Source organism: Calonectris borealis, chromosome 2, assembly GCF_964195595.1.
Source record: "Calonectris borealis chromosome 2, bCalBor7.hap1.2, whole genome shotgun sequence".
NCBI lineage: Eukaryota > Metazoa > Chordata > Aves > Procellariiformes > Procellariidae > Calonectris > Calonectris borealis.
Window position 1 is genome coordinate 156489168 of NC_134313.1, and position 19479 is coordinate 156508646.

The 19479-nt window shown below is 38.9% G+C and overlaps 1 protein-coding gene across 2 annotated transcripts in view; it reads left to right on the forward strand.

Annotated features, from left to right (window-relative positions):
• The window catches only part of CCNY (cyclin Y), a 126875-nt gene that overhangs the window by 61958 nt on the left and 45438 nt on the right, over nt 1-19479 (forward strand). The window contains exons 2-3 of one of the 2 annotated variants that reach the window (XM_075144084.1): nt 11762-11836; nt 17615-17649. In XM_075144084.1, coding sequence (XP_075000185.1) covers nt 11762-11836; nt 17615-17649 — 110 coding nt within the window. Of the gene's footprint in view, nt 1-11759; nt 11837-17614; nt 17650-19479 lie in introns of those variants that run through there. The other variant, XM_075144085.1, reaches the window with a different exon arrangement.

The window sequence follows — 19479 nt, forward strand, 5'->3', positions numbered from 1 at the left end:
AATTTTTGTTTTATGATTAGGCAAAGAGCCATTGGACAAATGCACTTCTAAAAGTGCGTGCTTTATTGACTGCAGGGCAACTAGGTGGCTAGCTCTGAATTAGGCATCTAAAAGTAGCAATATTAAGATTGGACAAGATGGTCCTGTGGTCCCTAAGTATGTCCTCTTCTTTTTCTGGCTAACTACATAGATCAAGGCCTGGAGTCTGATCTGCAGAGGTGTGGACAAAGTGCAAAACAGCACCAGGAATTTAATGATGCCTTTATTCGTTTGCCTTAGTTCCTCATCTATAATGGAAATACTAGTACCCCCTTCAACTTTTTTGTCTGTACTGTACATAATTTAACCTTGCGTGTGTTCTCTGCAACATGTCTTTGGATTGCAGTTTCACAGTGACCTTCCCCCTTCTTACCAATAGCACAGGTATCCCTGTTCTGGGTTTGATCTGATAAGGTTTTATCTGCCTGAATTTAGAATGGCTGCATTACTTGTGGCCGATCAGGTCAGCCTTAAGACTTGAATATTATATGCAGTGGCTGTGTCCACATGACTGGGAGAAAAACAAATAAGAAGCTGCTTTTATCCCTTTTTCAGTTGCCCAGAGCTCATACTAAGAGCTAGAAAACTGCAAGATATTGGATCTGAAACTAATTACTGCTCTGGAACTGAATGTTACTTGTCCTGGGCATTGAGCCAATGTAATTTTGGGAAGAAGTCCATGTTTGGGACAAGAACAAAACATTTCTGTATGATTTTGATTTAAAAGTAAATATATAAGACTTCTCTGTGGCTGTTTAGAGCTATTCACATAATCAGAGCAATATGGTAAATCACAATGAAGATGGATGTCAGTGTTTTAGATCATTATAAATTCACAGCAAATAACAAGATATCAATATACTGCTTTTTATCACTTTGGAAATGGTACCTCCTACAGTGACAATTTTGCAACATACTCAATTGTTATAAGGTGCTTCTCCAAGATCAGCACTTAATGATTCTGAGCTGACTCTTCTGAGAACAAATGTCAATTAAAGAACTCAATCAAAGACTGAGAATAAATGTCAATTACAGATCTGCAATTGTTTTCTTCAAAGTTTAATGTATCTTTTTCCCTCTTCTTCCTCCTTTTTCTTTCCTGGTGTATAGGACATGTGAGTTACAGGGTTTTTGAGGACGGACAAAATACCTGGAGGTTACAGGTTTTTAGGTTTCAGAAGCTATAGTGTCTGGAGTCTGGGCAAGAATTACATGGCTGCATCTGAAGTGGATATATGTTTAGCAAGCTATATTGTATGTGTTCTGCCATAGGACTTTAAGGAGACTGAGCCTCCTGGGCTTAGGGACAGCACTACAGCTTAGTAATGGAAGTGCTCAGTGGCTCAGGCATGTGTGTATACATACACACGTGCTTTAGCTGGATGTGTTTATGGGCTTTTGCATATATGCACAAATGTAGAGTTTCAGTGATGAGAGAGGTTTTTAATTTAATTCAGTTGCTTTTCAGTTTTAGGTGGCAATCTGCATGTAGTACTGATTTTAACGCTGTATCTTGGTAGCATGGTAATTTGGTTGCCATGTGAATACAAATCTGCAGGGGAAAAATTGAAAGCCTGTTATTGTAGTTTACCAAGTATCCTGTGGTGTTCCTCAGAAGAGATTGCAAATTATATTTTTGCATATTAAAAAAGCAGCTGCTGCCCTTGGAGTCACAGATGTACCCTTACAAGTGTTTTATAATACACTTGCACTAATTTTTCTGAGAAACGAGAACAGATTCCTTTTCTGTTTGTATTTCATGGATTACCTATTAGCTGTTTGATAAATACTTTAACTTTAGGTCACACAACTCAGTAGGGAAGCAAAAGGAAAAAGAAGAGATCCTGGAAAGATGCCATTTTCACTGGCATTTATTAAAATAATTTCCATAAAGGAATGAGGAAGAGTAAGCTCGACCTGCTCTGCTGGGCTGGTGCGAGTTCAGTCTAAGATTCAAGTTTATAATGCCAGCTCAGCTGTGATACGATGATGATGATGATTATGCTGCTGACTTTGTATTGATCTGTGTCTTCAAGTAAAATTGGTTCACTTTACTGTAGGTTAGCCCAACACTTCTGCTGACTGGTATTGTGTGTTTGACTCAGTGACAAATAATTCCCTGCCAGCTGCTAACCTCTGGGTTACATTTGTGGCAAGGGTGGGTAGGATCACAGCCAGCCTCACTTGGGGCATCGATGGCTTGAGGCCTCTTTTGGTGGAGAGCATGGTAGTACTGTTTGCATGTTTTGAAAGGACAAGGAAAATAATTTGGTATGGCAACAGCTGGTATCATTTGTTTAGGTCTATAATGATACTGTGTTTATATCTGTCAATGATTTCACATGTATCATGTTAAATGATTATCATAATGAGTGATAAGTGAATCATAATGTAATTTTTTCTGATACATTTATAGGAAGAAAAACAAGATTTTTTTTAAATTACTAATAATTTTTAGAAGTCTTTCACAACTGTTTATATTCCATTTTTTCTACTTTTGGAACTAATAGGGAAGACTAAATTCATTTTGAAGTGGTCTGTATGTTAAGTAAAAACGTGTCAGGGAAAAAGCATTTGTGGTGCTCGGTGTCACTGGGGCATTAGAGAAATGCATAAATTTCAGTTTGAGGTTAATAGGACAGCGGCTTTGTTCCTTTTGTTGCTACACGTGCCATAAGTGGGGCACGAGTGACGTTGCCAAAAGCAGCAGTAGTTAGGGTGTTAATAAAACCCACTGGAAACAGGTGGCGACGCAGCCCAGGTGGGGACATTCTGCCGCCATACGCAGAAATGCGCTTGGAATGAGGAGACGCCAGCCTGTGTTTCTGAAGGGATGCATGCCGATGCAACCACATCTAGCGTGCGTTAGCTGGCTCTCTGTCGTTTAATGGAGGAGGATTACTGAGAGAGGAGGTGGAACTGGGGAACTTGAGTACCATGTTCTCAAGTGCCAAAAAGTGGTGTTTAGTAACAAAATGGAAAGGTCGGCAGTGAGAAAATGAGCAATGATGGGAGATGCACGGCAAAGTGCAGAAGTGCAAAGCAGGATACTCTTTTTAAAAAGTGTGCACTGTAGTTCCTCTTTCCATCTTGTATTACTTGAGGGCAACCATATCACATGTGATTATTGAAAAAAAGGATTTGTGGGAAAAATGTCATCATATTATTGTTTACATTACTTGTAATGTTCAGAGCAGATCATGCTTCTGAAAAAATGACGGCAAGCCTTGCTCCATCTTTGTATTCCAACAGCAGAACTGAAACGTGTGTGTTTCCTTGCCTTTTGGTGAGAAGCATTAGACCAGCTTCGTGGCTTCCGCTTTGTTTCCCTGACAGTGTGATCAGGATGGGCTGAGGCAGGAGGTTGTTTGCAGAGCTGAGACCTCTGAGGGAGGCCGCTGTGTCTGTGGGATCTTGCCGGGCTGAAACCCACCTCCTGCTCGATGCCGAGGAGTCAGAAGCAATGGGAGCTCTTACGTCTGTTGGACTCGCAGGACTCTGCTTGCTGTCCCAATGTAATTTTTTCATTCTAAAAGTCTGTTCATACTCTCAATGTAATGAAAATGGGGTTTTAGAATGAATTTTTGTTCATGGAAACCAGTAATGTCATAAGGAATGTTGTCCCTCACCTCTGGAGTTAGTTTATCTGTATTCTGGCACATGTCTACTTGATATCCTGAGATATCCTGCATATGAACAAGTTTTGGGTCCAGTTGTGATTCTTGGGCTGGATTCTGTTGAACACTTCATAAAAAATAATTTAATTTTCTTTAAAACATTGGGGGGGGGGCTTTCTGGGAGGACAATTTACAACTGGATATTTATCAGTGTCCCTTGTTCTGTAGCATGTCTTGAGCACGCTGGCAGCAAGGAAGGGAGGTGTGCGCACGCATGTGCTGCTTGTTACTCCTGCTGATTTCAACAGGAAGCTGGTTTTGCTGGAAAATCTTAAAGGTACCATATTTGAAAAGTTGCTTCTCTTTGCTGGCCTTAGATTTCCATTCAGATAAGTGAAGGGAAAGTGACATTCTTTATGTCAAGATACTTTGACATAAAGAACGGGCTTCTAGAGTGCACCATGTTCTGCATTGCATTATTGTATTTTATTTTATTTACACTTCAGGTGTTTTAGGGTACTGTAATGAAGAATCATGCTTTATGTTATACTCAAAAGCCAGGGAAGCAGTATTTGAGTATGATGTAAATATATATATGCATAGCCATATGTTTTGCATTAGGCACTTTTTACAATGGACAATTCTGTTTAACGATGGGCATGCTCCTGAATTAATAATAGCACAGAATTGTTGCTCTCAAAGTCCACACTGAATTCTTCATGCAATGTGGAGAAATTGTCTTTTCCTCTCTGTTTTCCTGAGGGGGGGGGAAGTGGATATGTGTTTGCATTTTTTTTTCTTATCTTCTTTTCTTATCTTTTATGTATCAATAAAACTTTTAAACTTCATTTTGGTTACAGTTAAAGCAAAGTCTAATAAATGCAGTACTGGAATATCTGAAAGACGTTCATGAGATGAACTTGAGAGGGAAAAGATTTATTAATTGCTATCTTTTCTGTTCTAAATATAAGGAGATGTTAAAAAAAAGACTTACATACCACGCAATGTCAAATGATTTAATTTGCTCTTGAGATGTGTCTAGTTAGTTGGGAGAGACTGCTGTGAAAGGGAACACAAATCCTGAAAAATAATAACAAAACTAAAAATCCTGGATACAAACCTTGTTCAGCCTTGTTCTCTGAAAAGTTATATATGTGATTTTCCTTCTAGAAGAGAAAATAAATACAGCTGTGTCCATGAGAACTGCTGTATGTTGTAACTTGGCTGACTGGTCAGGAATAACTGTACAGAAACGAGCATTATTTGCCACAGAGGGCTCCTTTTATTGATGAACTATCTCTGTGTCTCCCTCGAAGACCGAGATCAGAGCAGAGCCTGGAACGGAGTCACCCTGTAATTGGAGCTTGCTGAGAAATGTCGTGCCTGTCGTTTGCTTGCAATGGTACGCAGAGAATAGCATAGCTCCAGGGTAGCAAAGATCACATCCAAGTTTTTCCAGTGACCTAGCCAAACTTGAAGGAGTTTACCCTTCCAGCCAATTGCCTCCTGAAAGCCTTCCAAGTTCCAACTTTCTTTTCTTTTCATAATCACTGTTAAAGTGTACTGGAACATCATAATTAACATTCGCTCTTACAAGAATACTGCAGGCAGTAGCACAGCTGAGAGGCATTTTCATTTGGGTAGATTAGCTGCTGCTTACACTAAACATGAAATACTGTAAAAAGGTACAGATAAATCCTGTGGTCTGATAAATCTTCATGCTGCAATTGTGTGATGTCTGAATGGCATGAGCTGAAACTTCTACTAGTGGATCTCCCATCTTGGAAGCTTTAGTGTAAAAGCAGATGCAGTTATTGTTATTACCCAGTGAAATCAGCCAATACAATTCAGTCTTACTTCGGCTTGAAAGCTATAAAAACTTCTGAACAGAAAGCATCCCAGTGCTTTATTTATTTATTCATCCGAGTGAATTATTTTAGTCCCAGTGCTTGGCGCATCCATGTTTTAGAGACATTAACGTCCAGAAGTCTCAAGTGTAAGATTGTATCATGGCTCCTTTGCATGAATCATGGTGATTTAAAATAAAAATAAAGTCTAAGAAAATGGGTAATAATGGTGAGATATTACTTTCTTCAGACTTGTTTCTTTGCTCTCTGTTCTTTTTTAAAGTAATCTTTGGGTTTTTGCTTCATTTGACTAGACACAGATGAGGGAGATCCTCTTAGCTGAGGTACCCATTTAACTCCTACCAACTCCTGAGGGAATTATAATAACATAATAATGTTTAAGGGAATATTTACATTACTGCACGTTTAAATGGCCAATTGCTATTAATAGAGGGGAGCAGCCCACCAGAGTAAAAGAGAAGCAGAAAGACATAAGGTGCAGTGAGACTTTTGAAATTTATTTCAGCATTTTTTCTAGGTTCAGTGTTGGGGAAACTTATCTCCCGGTCTTTGCCTGGAGAACACTGTTTCTGTTTCTCTTCCCACAGATGACATCAGCTCATTCGTACGGGCTGGTACACTGAAAGCTGGAGCAACAACTTCACTCTTTCTGCCAGCCAGAGAAATAACATCTCAGTCCTGCTGGTACCATGGGGGTGGCACGGGCGAGGGAGGCACAGCCGTGCTGTTCCCCACCTGCATCAGGGTGCACCAAAAGCCCTGCCCTCGACGTCTCCGTGAAAGCCTTGCCCTTCCCTTGAGTCACCTGTGCCTCCCGTTCCCTCTGCTCCCGTGGCGATTGTTTTCTCTTCCCTTTCAACAGGCTTCCTGGAAACGTGTAGGGCTTAATCAAACATTGCTCATTGCTTGCATTCTTTTAATTTCTTGATAAGCAACTTTGTGGTGTTTTTGTTGTTTTCCACCCACTAGGCCATACCAGGCATTTGCTCTGTAATGTCAGGTTGTGGGTGGAGAAAAGATGGCAGAGAGGGTAACTAATTCGTGTCGTGCCTGGTCAGCTGCAGTTTCCTCTGCGGCATGCCCTGGACAGGTCTGTTCTTTTCTTACCTGAAGTCCCTTTAAGTAACTAAGAAAAAAATATCTTCTGGGAAGAAGAAAGATGGATTGATTTCATTTTTAAGCATATGATAGGTCATTAAATTAATATGTGACACTATCTCTTTCCTTAATGATAGTGGTTGTGCAGTGGCAGTGATAGCCTGTGGTCCCAGGGGTGAAGGAAAGTAATTTCACCGGATTATTTCAGAACTGCTTAAGTCTAAAAGAAGTGTTTTACTCAGTTTAGACTTTGGCAGTGCAAACTTGCCCAACTTTCATTGTTCAAAAGGAAGGAAATAACATTTTATTTTTCGGATAGAATAAACATATTTTCAGACCTGCTCCCTGTGCTGCAGCCCATGTGCACTGTTATAAAAGCAGTGTGTTGGTTTATAAAAGAAACTGTGTTGGTTTTTCTTGTTTGTGTCATGGCAGAAGATTTGGTACGTGTTGCTACAGCACCCATCCCATCCTTCATCCTTTTGTGGTGCGTGATTTTATCTCAGTAGACTCAAGAGTTGAAGAAACCTTTTTTTTGTTAAAAATTGCCATAAAAGATTTAGTCTCATCCTCTTCTGGTTTTATCTTGCATAATGTATTCTGACCACAAGTCTTAAAACGTAGCTCTTTCTGAAGAACTGCAGCAGAGTTTGGTGTGATTTGAGAAAGTTTACAGATGTGCCACTGGGATTTGCTGAGGTTTTGAGCTTAATAATTTAAATATTGCTATTTCTGAAGATTTTATAGAACTTAGGCTAGAGGCCCCTGGGATAATCTGATCTGACCTGCATATGAATCATAAGCCAGTAACTTGCATGTAGTTATTCTTAAATTGAGCCTAAATACTCATGCTGGACTAAAGCCTGAAGATGTTTGGCTGAACCAATCTTCTAGAAAGGGAAAACATCAAAATAAGTTGAGTTCTTTGGGTGTGGAGCTTCAGTGACTAATTATCCTCCCTTTTTTTTTCATCCAAGTTCATAATTAAGATGTTTCTGCTTTCATTTTCCACTGGTTTTGTTATATTGTGTGCTAGGTTAGAGCGAGCTTTTAGTACCCCTGTGAAGGTACATATGAACTACAGACACCTCCTAGTTTTCCTTTTTCATCAGCTGAACGGTTTGAACTCAGACTCTCATTTGAAGGCGTTTTCTGCAGTCCTCCAGTTAGTCTTTAGCTCTCTTCTACACTCACCTTTATTCTTATCCTTTTAAAAAGTGCAAACTGAGGCTGTATTCAGTATTTTCAGCCTCAGTAATGCTTTTTAAGATCTTGTTTTGAGATTTAAAATCTTGCCTGGGCTTTAGCCCAAGTCTGAAACAGAACTGTTTTACAGTTCGTTTCTTTTTATGGCCATATTTGAATGCAGCTACTGTGGCTTTAGGAACTAAGTTTCTCACAGTGTACAGGGTGAATCTCATTGTGATCTTCTGGTGGCTGTCTTAAAATTCAGAGCAGTTATGTACTGAATTAAGTTATATGCAAAATCTACTTCTTTTTCTTGGAGAGCAAGTGAATTTATTTTGTCATGATAAATCAGAATGCCCATTATAATAACTGTTATTTTGGAATGCTAGTAAGCAAGAAAGAGAATGCAGTCCTAAGTATATTTGCCTGTATTTGTAACTCTGGTCTTGCCAAAATCCTCCAAAATTCTGTTAGGCACATGATCTCTTAGCTGAAGTGTACCTGAGGGTGACTTTGCTTTGGCTAACCAAAAATTAGGTTTGATTTAAATATATATCTGTATAGCTATAGATATGCATGTATTTATAGACACACACCTTTGAATCCTAATCCTGAGAAGAAAAAAACCCTGAAATTTTCATGGGGCATCACACTGTTTAGGTGTTTACAGAATGGGAGTTATATTTTGCATAACTTAACGGTCCTTTAGAACTGAAAAAAAAGAAAACCTGATCTTTGAACTATGAAAAGATGTAGGAAAATATTCCACATCTGTTTAACTGGAAAGAATATCTACAGTGAAAGATTTTTGATTTGGACTGTCTATGAGACAGTGACTTCTTTTTAAAAGCTGATTTTGGAGTGCAGGGTAACTGTTGGAAAAAGTACTGACTTTAAATCTTTCCTTCGTAAGGCCATGATGAGTCACAGAGCAGACTGCTAGCAATGGAGAAGATTTTTGTGCAGATTTCGGGAACTGAAATTCTGGCTCTCATTTTCCTCTCTTTCAAATAGTAGAGTATTCCTTGTGTGAGTTTAGATCTCTCTTCATCTTCGACTATTCCATTACAAAATGGGTGAACCTTTCATATTGTGGCTGTTTTTCATGATACTTTTCAAACACTAGAAAGAACTACTGGTAACACTAAAACAGTATGAATGTATTATTTTCTTTAGGATGGAGGTAACCTTTTGATGGATAATGCCCTTTGGTGATGAGTTCCTAGCTTCAGATATGTATATATCATTTGATCTCTTTCTCCTGTAACATGGTTTCTAATGACAGATTTATAAGAAGTGGTTGCCAAACTCAAAAAGGCTTTTTTTTTTTCAAGTTATACAATATGGTAAGACATCTAAGATCAACCAGAGACTGAAATCTTACTCACATGTTGTGAAACTTCATCCATTCTAATGCTCCTGTACGCCAGCAGTGGTGGCATGGAGTGGTTGTGGGATGCTCGGATTTGCCTAATGCTCTCCTCTGATTTTTGTGCAGGCAGTTTGAGAAAGACGGATGGATGTGTTTGATGGCTGCTGTTGCTGGGGAGGATGTGAGAGAAGGGATGTGGAGAGAAGAGGACGCGTGGTGCTTTGTGGGGTTCAGTGGTGGGAAGGAGCCATGGCCACTGCCTGGCAGCAGGTAGCTGCCTCTCCCACGATGGTTCAAAATCCCTGGTCTGGCCTCTGCAGCTGCTGAGATTGGATTTTGCTGGCCTTCTTTCAGCTGCTGTCTGAAGAATAACAGTTTATCCGAGAGCCAGTGCTTTTTGGTAGTTCATGCTTTTTTTCAGAAAGACTTTAAGTCCTCTGTTGGTTTACTGCTTCTGCATAATAGCCTTTTATAACACAGGAACCTGAAATAGTTGCAACTTGACTGCAAGATGGGGCAATTGATTTTGTTTTCTTTTCGGCCCTGCAAGCAAGACTGTAAGCCTGTACCGCGTTGTTATTACTCCCTGAGCAGATAATTTTCTGGGCCTGAAGGAAAGGAATGCTTGTCTGTTCAGGGGCAGTGTTTTGTAAGTTGAGTTCAGTTTCATGTTGCCGGTCCTGTTTTGTTGACTGAATTTGCATTCCTGTACTTTAAAGATTTGTAGAAAGACTGTCTGTAGTGGTTTTAAAAAGCCAGGCATTTTTTGTTTATGATGATGTATTGTGCTGTTTGATAAAAGATGATGAGGATGATAAAAGACAATGTATTGTATTTTAAACTGCTGATTACTCTTTACTTAATGAATTGCATCTTGAATTCTGCTTAATGGAAGAACTATCCTGAAATGGAAAACGATCTTTACCAGCACTATCTATCTCAATGGATGATTCTTTTTTTCTTCTTCTCTATGTCTAAATAAGATGCAGAAAGTAACAGGAAAACATGCTAATTCACAGTCCTTTGAAGTCAGAACTTCTAGTACTAAGATGACCTTCCTAGAATCTTCTCCAAGCTTGGCTGCAAACTGTGGTTTTTGGGAGAATCAAATTCACTTTCCCCTGAAATTCTTAGATTCCCCCCCTTTGTGGGTTTGTTAATAATAATAAGCCCCCTTTCCAACTGAGGAGTTGCTCTTCTGTGTTTCTGGGTTCTTCCTTGAAAGTAAGATCGTATTTATTCCGAAGTTATGTCCAGGTACCAGCAGCATGTCAGGCTGCTCATCTCATGGACTGCAGAATGCAGGGAGATGAAAAGGAAACCAAGAGAGCATAAAGCGGAAAAATACAAATAGAAAGTACATTTGTAGAGAGGTGTGTAGTCAGGAGAAAAAAGCAGGGAAGAGGAAGACCTAGTAAATTAGTAAATAAAAGGGAAAGGGAGAAGAGAGTATGGTGATGGATGGTGAAGGAACAGGGAAAGCTGTAGACAGGAGAACTTGACCCCTGGGCAAAAAGACTTTGTTTTGTTTTCATAAGACCTAGGGCTTAATTTCCAGTTTTGCTGAGCTTTCAGAGAGATATGAAAGGGGAGCGAGAGAAATGTAGAAAGCCTGGGATAATCACAGGAGATAAACATATCAGTGCTCATATGTAGTCTCGCATAAATGCCTGCATCAAATGCAAAATAACGTATATCTAGAGGTCAAGAGAATGTAAGAGAAGTAAGGTTGAGATAGCCACAGTGGGAAAGCAAGAAAATGGTAAAAAATGATGTGCTATTTTTAGCAGCATGCTTTCAAGTGGATGCAGGCATATAAGAGTTTTGACAAATTGGTAGTAGAGTGGAATTTGGGAACAAGTAAATTCAATGGATTTTAACCTCGATAAGGAAAATAACGTTCATAGAAGTTTCTATAAGCTGTGATAAATTCGAATCTTTAACCTGGTAAATGTTTTTTAGGACTGCTTTGTTTTTTGGGTTTTTTCTTTTTTTTAGAAGTTGTTACAGCAAGGAATATGTTCATCTGTGAAGTATCAGGAAAGTTCCATGTTTTTGTAATCCTGACCATTTAAAATACTCTGGCCTAGACTTAGCTTGTTTACATTCAGCTGCAATAACTACTTACTTTAATCACATCTAATCTTGGAAACCCATCTATCTACAGAGGGTTGCGTATTTGTTTTGTAATACTTAATTCTTCTATAATTACATATAACAAGCTGTGTTCCCTGTGCTTAGCAATGGCTTTGGGGCATGGTGGGAAGAAACTGATGGTAAATGGATAATTCCTGACTTCTTGTGTACAAACTTCTCAGGCTGCTTTATCTGTTTTAATCCAAAAGCAGCCCTTAGAATCGAAGTCTAATCCCAAAGCTGTGTTGATGCAAATGATTTGCATGCCAAAAAGAGCTACTTGTGTGAAGAAGGATAAAAAAGTGGTCCTCAAGATGGATTTTGTTTTACAATAACTGCTTAAGTGTGTAAACTTGGTCTTATTAAAAAGAATGAGAAAATCTGTGTATACTGTTGGATAATCATAAATTTTTTTGTGCTATTTTTCCTTTCTTTCTTTCTAGATTTGAACATGGAATTCAACCCATCAGATCATCCACGGGCCAGTACGATATTTCTCAGTAAATCGCAAACAGATGGTAGGTTACTGAATTTATTACAGTATTTGCTATTGCACTTGTCTCTAAACCCTTTGTTAAAATGCATGTGATAATCTTTTAATATATAATTCCCGTCCCAAAAAAAGAGGCTTTTATAGGTATCATTTTAGAGTTGAAAGAAGTCAAACCTTTAGCTAATTATTTTGCCAGACCAGTAGTAGAAGATACAGGTTTGAGTCCTGTCATGTCCTGAAATTGTAAGTTCCAAGTAGTTGTTGTATCAGAACTACAAATGTGGATAAAGCTTACAAAATACAATTATATTTTTAAAGTATTTTCCCTAAATCAAAAATGTTTTGTATAACTGTTGTTTTTTTTAAACTCTGAACATTAGGCCAAGCTTCTGGGAAATGTGTGGAGAGTATTTTCTTGAGAAAATGCCAGTTTACGTTAGCTAAGACGACAGTCCAGAGTTTCCTCCGATATCGCTGATACTGTAAATGAGCTCAGTACTAGATTTTAATAACAAAACAACCCCCATCCCACCCAAACATTTTCTCTTCTTCTCTCATTATGGATTTGATATAGTCATGTATTTGTCTGGAGTATTTTTTTTTATTCATAGACAAAATGATCCCTCTGGAATTACATCTGTTAAGCAAGCCTCTTGATAGAGTTAGTAGAATAGAAGCCACTTATTCTGACTCTTTCATTCCCTGTTGGACATGTATGACATGCTGTTTTAGAAGTACATGAATAATCCATGCAAAACGCATTATTTTCTACCAAGACTTTCAAAGCAGTTTCTACATTGTAATTCTGACTGTTCAGTATGAATTCTTTGTCCTTCTCTCTGCTGCCTATAAATGCCGTTTTTGATTTACGTAGTAAATTGCAGTGTCAAACACATCACTTAAAAATAGTGTAGTTTTCACTTACTGTATATTTTTTGCTAATTTTTGAGCATGACTAGAACAAAGAGGATATACATTTAGGTCCTAATTGAAGAGTTGATTATGTGAGTACCTCTTTTGCCCTTCAGATTGTCCTTCTGAATTCAGCCCTGGTTCTGTCAATGCCTTATTATGTGGTTTTGGATGTGGTTTGGTATTCTGTAAAATGAATATGATAATATTGCCATAGTGACTGTATTATGAAGATTGATGTCTATTTTATAGTGTTTTTATACTGTATAATCCCATATGGATGCTATATGTTTCTTGTTACAGCTTGTTGAAAAAAAGGACAAAAAAAATCCCAAATCCAACAACTAAAATGTTGACCAGACCTGATGATTATCCTTACTTGTAGTAATAGTGGTTAATTTATTACAGTATGTAGTTAATTGTAAGCATTTTTTAAAATTGCAGTTACACCCATGCTAGAGTTGGTCTATGAAAGTTTGCTGTATTTTAAGTAATATGAAGAACATATCTTTGAGTGAGAACAATGAATTTAGTGAAACAAAACGTTATCAACAGGAGTGTAAGATCTGTTTAGTTATCCTTGATCATGGTGGAAAAAATCCAAAGTCTATCTTGCTTGTACAGAAGAAAAAATATTCTGCAAACATTTATCTGCTGATGTATTGCCAAGAACCATCCCATTCTGGTGGGACAACTCACAGTAGTAAGCATTTTGCTTGGCTGTGCTTTGGGCCCGTTGTGGAACCAAGTGAGCTGTAGGAGTTATCACGCTAATCAAGGATGTTGCGTAACACCAAAATGCAGTAAAATGCTTGTTAAGGGGAAAATACTAAGGTTTTTTTAGGGTGTGTAGGGTTGTATTCTGACAGCCTGCTGTGGACCTAGGGGACCTCCAAGACTTAAGTCAGTGTAGAAGGGGGAGAGCTGAGCTGGAAATGTTGAAAACACCGAACTTGGGCATGTAACTACCTCTCTCCCTTACTTGTATAGTGTTGGGCTGGCAAACCTTCTTGTTGACTGTAAGTGAAAATATTTCTATAGACAAGAACTGCAGACATTTAAAATATACATATTGGAGAGCTGAGGGACATCGGGACTCAAGGTTTCATCCAGGATCTGGCTGTGACTCTTAGAGTGTTCACCACGTGTTTCTACAGCAGGAAAGGGCCAAGACCATCACTACGTGCTAGAGTGACTTGGCAACATTGCCTTCAGGCAGTTCCACATTTGGCTTTCTAGTAGCCCTGTATTCTTTCAGCCTTACTGGTAATCTTGTAGTACTGTCCTAGCATAGGAGCTGTGCTCGAGCTGCTTGTGATCAACATGTGAGTGAAGAGCAACAAGCTGACTACCCCAAATACAATAAGACAGGACGTGGCATCTCTGGATAGTATGTGGTCTGAATTTTCCATTGTTCTGTGAAGCTTGGATGCCTTGCTAAGCATCTAAATCTGTCCTGTCCCTCAGGTAGTCTGAATGCATCCTTAGTTACCTGAGAGTTCAGTGAATCTGTAGAAAAGTTGAAGACACAATAAGTATTAATTCGATTCCTAACTAAAGTAGCTTTTCTAAATGTTTCCAACTCTTTGTGGGAATTTTGTAGGTGCTGAATCTTACATGAGTAATTCTCCCTGTTTAGGGAGCTAGTAAAGAATATCACCTTCTATGTCTTTAGCTTCTGTGAGTGCTTTATGCAAGTTCTCCCCTCTTTGCTGCGTTTGGCCTGTAAGCAGGATGGGCTAGGTGACTGAAAAGCCATGCACTATTTACTGTGTGGTTATGGTTAATCCAGGGTTTCCAAACCTTAGCACTCCAACAATGTAATTTCCTTTCCTTATAATAGCAAGAGGGCAACGGTTGCTACTTCAGGGTGCTGGTAATGGTCTTTCCTGTGAGTGGGTTACAGCTGTCCACCCCTCCTAACTTACATTAGGCTTTACACATTCAATGTGCTGGATAAATTTTGCAGTATCAGTGCAACAATGGGCTTCAGACCAAGGGGATTTTGAAATTTTGTTTATGTAGTGGCTAGAAGTGAAGTCAGCTGCACTTACTCTTTAATGTTAACTAGGACCAGTCTCCTGTCTCGGATAAAACAAAACAAAACTTCCAAAATGCGAGATATTTTTATTGATTTAATCCTCAAGGATTTTGTCTTCAATTCTGATATGGGTAACATTAAGATAGTCTGTAGAAATTGCACAAAGAAAGTTTCTATTACAGCTCAATGAAAAATACATACATACACACATGTACATACATATATGTGTGTATGTGTGTGTATTTCCTCACTCGCTTTTATTTCAGGATAATACATTTTCCTACTATTGCAAAAGTTCAACAATAACAATTGAAAGTGCCTGCAGAAATAGGAACAGGTCATTGACCTTAAAATGATGAAAACTAAGACAATTTGGCAGCATCCCAGTCTCCACTTGAAGAGTTCCATTCCAACTTTCAAGTTTTAAAATGTTAGAAAGAAAGTAAAGATTAAGGGTTTAAACTGACTCTAAATCTGTTCAGCTTCATTTCGTCAAAACCCCATGCTTGAAAGCCAAAAGCCTGGAGTTGCAGTTAGGAGTTTATGCTACAAAATGACAGTTAATGGTAACGCTACGGTCTGGTCTGCTGAAGGCCATACTGTGCTGTGTGAGCAGTGCAAGGCATCTTTAAACTGACTGACGCCAAGTGATGGAATTACCCCTTTACAGTCATTTTAACTTGGCAGAAGTGGCCTTTTGTCTCATGCAATAATTGTCTTTCCCTTGTTTAAAGGGAGGGCTGTGATCACAAAAGAGAACGGTTGTGACAAAATGGGTTTCTGCTATGCCCCATTCCCCATCGGCATATGTTCTGGAAAGAGTTGGGCCTTATGCTATGGCAGAGTGGGCCAGAAGCACGAAAGCACAGCTGCCTTCTTGTAGTCCCTCACCGGAGAATCCAGGCTAACTGAATTTCTGTTATATGGGGAAAATAAGGGAACGAGGTCAACGTGGTGCTTAGAAGAATGTGCAGCACAAGCAGTGCTTGAGCAGAGAGAAGTGAGGGGTATGTATAAATACATTAATGTATTCTTCTGGAGATTGGAACTAGCAAATGGGAATGAGCTGTGAGTGATATTCTTGCTTTGGTAAATAGACGATTGTACTTTCATGGGGAATTGAATAATGAATACAAGGGAAAATACAGAAGAGAGAAACTAAGGTAGGGGAAAAAAGGTGATTAAAATGGAATTTGGAGTGTATGTGCAAGGCTGTCTTTAGGATTTTGTCCATAAGAACTTTGTATGCAGTATAATTTTTTGTGAATAAAACACTGTCAAATACTTAACTATGTTTAAAATTTCGCAGTTAATAGGTGTTAATTTTCAGTTATGTACTCTATTAGGTTTACGTGCAGCTTATCAGAATTGTTTACTGCCTGTACATTGCAATATGCAATACTAGACAAATACTTTGGCTATTCTTAGCAGTGAGTATCTACCATCATTTTGTTGTTTCCCTTTAGATTACTTATGTCCCTTGCTGGTGATAAATGCAGTGTGTGGAACTTAAGTGTAGTGCAGTGTTTTAGCAGGATTTCAAGCAGTTTAACTATTTACTAGACGATCAGGATTGTCCTGCTGTTCCTGTTTAATTCTGTTTCTTATACAATGTCCATAATTGTGGATCTGAGCATATGCTAAGTGACATGGCTAACATCTGTCATGTGTGATTCTCCTTTCTGCTCCCTGGGAGGAAAATTATGTAAGGATTTTTAAAAGTTTTTTCTTATTTTCTTTTCATTTTATGTCTGCATTAAACACAATTATTTCGCAGTATTCACACATACAGCCTTGTTATGTGAGATTGCTTGCTTGTAAAAAATCACGAATAATGGCTTCTCATCCAACAGGGAATGGACAGGCTATCCCACCATTATGAACACTCTTATTTTGCTAAGTGCATTGGGTTGCATAGCTTTTAAATCATGGTGCACCAAAGTGCATTTAATCACCTACAGCATGAAACCATTATTATTTTAATCCTGCAGTTTGATTTATGTGTTAGTTGCCTCCAGACTTGTATCCTAAAAGCTGTGGTATTTTCACTGGAACAGAGCTCCACAGGCTCTCTATGGGGTGAGTTAATTGGGAAAGTGCTTTAAAAAATTAAATAGAGTATATTTAATCAGCTGTAATAAGCATTTGCCTGACAATTAAGACTATACATCTATCTCCCTTGTTGTTGCTGTTTACTTTCTGAATATTTTGGCTAATTGTGGCTTTGACTTGCAACCCTTGCTTGTGGTGACTGGTTCATACTCACCAAAGTAATATATTTTCATTGTTATATCCGACATGAGTAATAGTTTCAGGCTTGCACCTGATCATTATAGAAGGCAGCGATGTAATGCATATGGTTTCAAGGCTGCTCTATGGGAGTTAGTGCACAGTAAGCTATGATGAGAAATTGCTAACTCCATGGTGTAGCTATTTAGGTGCTTTCATACCTGCCAAGGTAGTGTAGGCCAGTTTGCAGCAAGGTACCTTGCACGAGGGCACTGGTGGCTCAGGAGTACCCACACAGAGAACTGGTGAAGGATGGCTAATCCATTGCTAACTTGGACTGTAGCTTACTGCATATTAACTTTCCCATGTGGACCAACGCCTGGTGAAGTACCCAAATGGATGAGAATTTTAATCCATTACCACACTAGCGAGCATAAATGCCTTTATGCATACAGATACATGTTCCTTCTGTGTTTGATATATAAATATACTTGGTTAGTGCAAAAGCAATTATAATGCACATAGATAGCCTCCTGTTCTTTTTATTATAAATGGTATATAAGAAGCTTAATCGGGAAAAATAGTCATGTAATATTTCTATCATATTTTGTGTTTTTGCAGTGAGAGAAAAACGCAAGAGTCTCTATATAAACCACGTAAGTGAAAATGCCTCGCTATGCAGCTTTCTCCTTGTTGTCTATATTATACAGTAAATAAGAGTTATCACACATGATTTCCGTATTGGTGAGAGGGTGCTGATGCTTCAGATGTCTGTTCTGCATCAGGATCCAGAAGTATAGGTCTCAGCTATTGAGTTAGTGGAATGGATCTGTTGGTTTGAAGACACTATCATGCTTACAACCAGTGTACAAAGGTAACTGGTACTTGGGACAAAGAGCTGCACACATTAGTATGATTTTTAAAACTATTACAAAAACTCTCAAAACTTTAAATTGCATTTTTTATGCAAGTTTGCTTTGGCAGAGAGCTGCAGCATTTGATGTTTACACGGAAGTTCTGAAGTGCCTGACTAGTGTTGATGCAATGTAAATGTGGATTGACATGTGGTACAAGCCAAGCACAAAGATGAGGTTTTGGTATGCTTGTGTACCCCGGGCATTTTTCAGTTCAGTTCTCTTCTGTTTGAATCAAATTCCCAGTAAAGCTGAGAGCAAATCCTCTGTAGCCTGCTTTGGGTATGGGACCAGGCTCTTTGCCCCAGTTAGTGTTGTTTGTATTACTGAAGCACCTGGAACCAGTGCGGTTCCCAGTATGTTAAGCCTTATGCTGAAATATCTGGAGTCACACCTCAGTAAAATTGAGGAGGGAAAGAACTAATTGTCTCCCAAATGGTATTTGCCTCTAGGGTGAAATGGGGAGAAGTTCTGAAATTTTTCTCTATCTGGAAATATAGGCCATAATTTCATGAATCATTTCTAAGCTGGTACAGCTGCTGAAAGAAGCAGACATGGTTTATAGCCTCTGCATCCCTTTGTGCTGGGGTGAACGTTTGTGTAGCTCCAGGTAAATGAATGCAGGTAGATTCAGCACAGCTAAAGCCTAAAATGGATCTGTTCCTAAATGTGATTCACTTCAGGGCTTGCATCTGCAGAAAGGGAAGGAGGCACGGAGGCAGGAATGAGCCACTGAGCAGGGTGAGAAGGCAGGACTGCTTCATTTGTTGGCAGAAATGGTTTGTGCTGAGTGTTTCTGAAACTACTGCCTAGCTTCAAAAGCAAGCTGAGATTTTCACAGTTTCCCAAGAGTTAAGATTTTGAGAAAGTCATGAAATACTGTGAGGCTTATAAAAGCCTTAAAGTTGGCCCCACCAGGCTAGCAGATATTCTCAGTGCTTCCCACCTTCTATTCCCCTGTAAAACATTTCCATTGTTTACAGTCCACGTGAAGGTGGTTTGCAGTGCAGTTGTATTGTTATAAAATTACTTCTAAAGTTAATGCACTGGATTCCTGTAAACTTAATAATGTGTGCTCAGTAGCTTCCAGCAGTCTTTTTAGCCTCAAATTTGGAGGGTTCAATGCAAAAAAAGGAATATTTAGACACTGCAAAGCAAGGAATTAACTGAGTTTCTGTTTTCACCTTGTGTCATGGATGAAATTCTCACATGTCCTGAATCATTTCATGTCATGTAAAGGATGTGTTCTGCATTAGGCAGACTGCGAGTGGATTCATCTGGCGGATTGCACAAAGATGACTATTACAAATGCTGCTGGAAGCACACTATTGCAAACCCTGGTATAAAATATTTTTAGGCAACGCTGGAGTTGTTGCAGAAGAGGGTAGGATGATCATATCACTGAGGAGTTGTGTTGTTGAGAGCTCAATGTAGAGCTCAAGCAGTTGATACTGTAAGCGCTAAACCTCTTCCTAATTTCCTTTTTTTTTTAAGTATCATTCAAAGCATTGGCTAAAGTTGCAGCAAAGTAAACTTCCCCCTGTAATCTGGTTTACTGCTACCTTAAGTCTG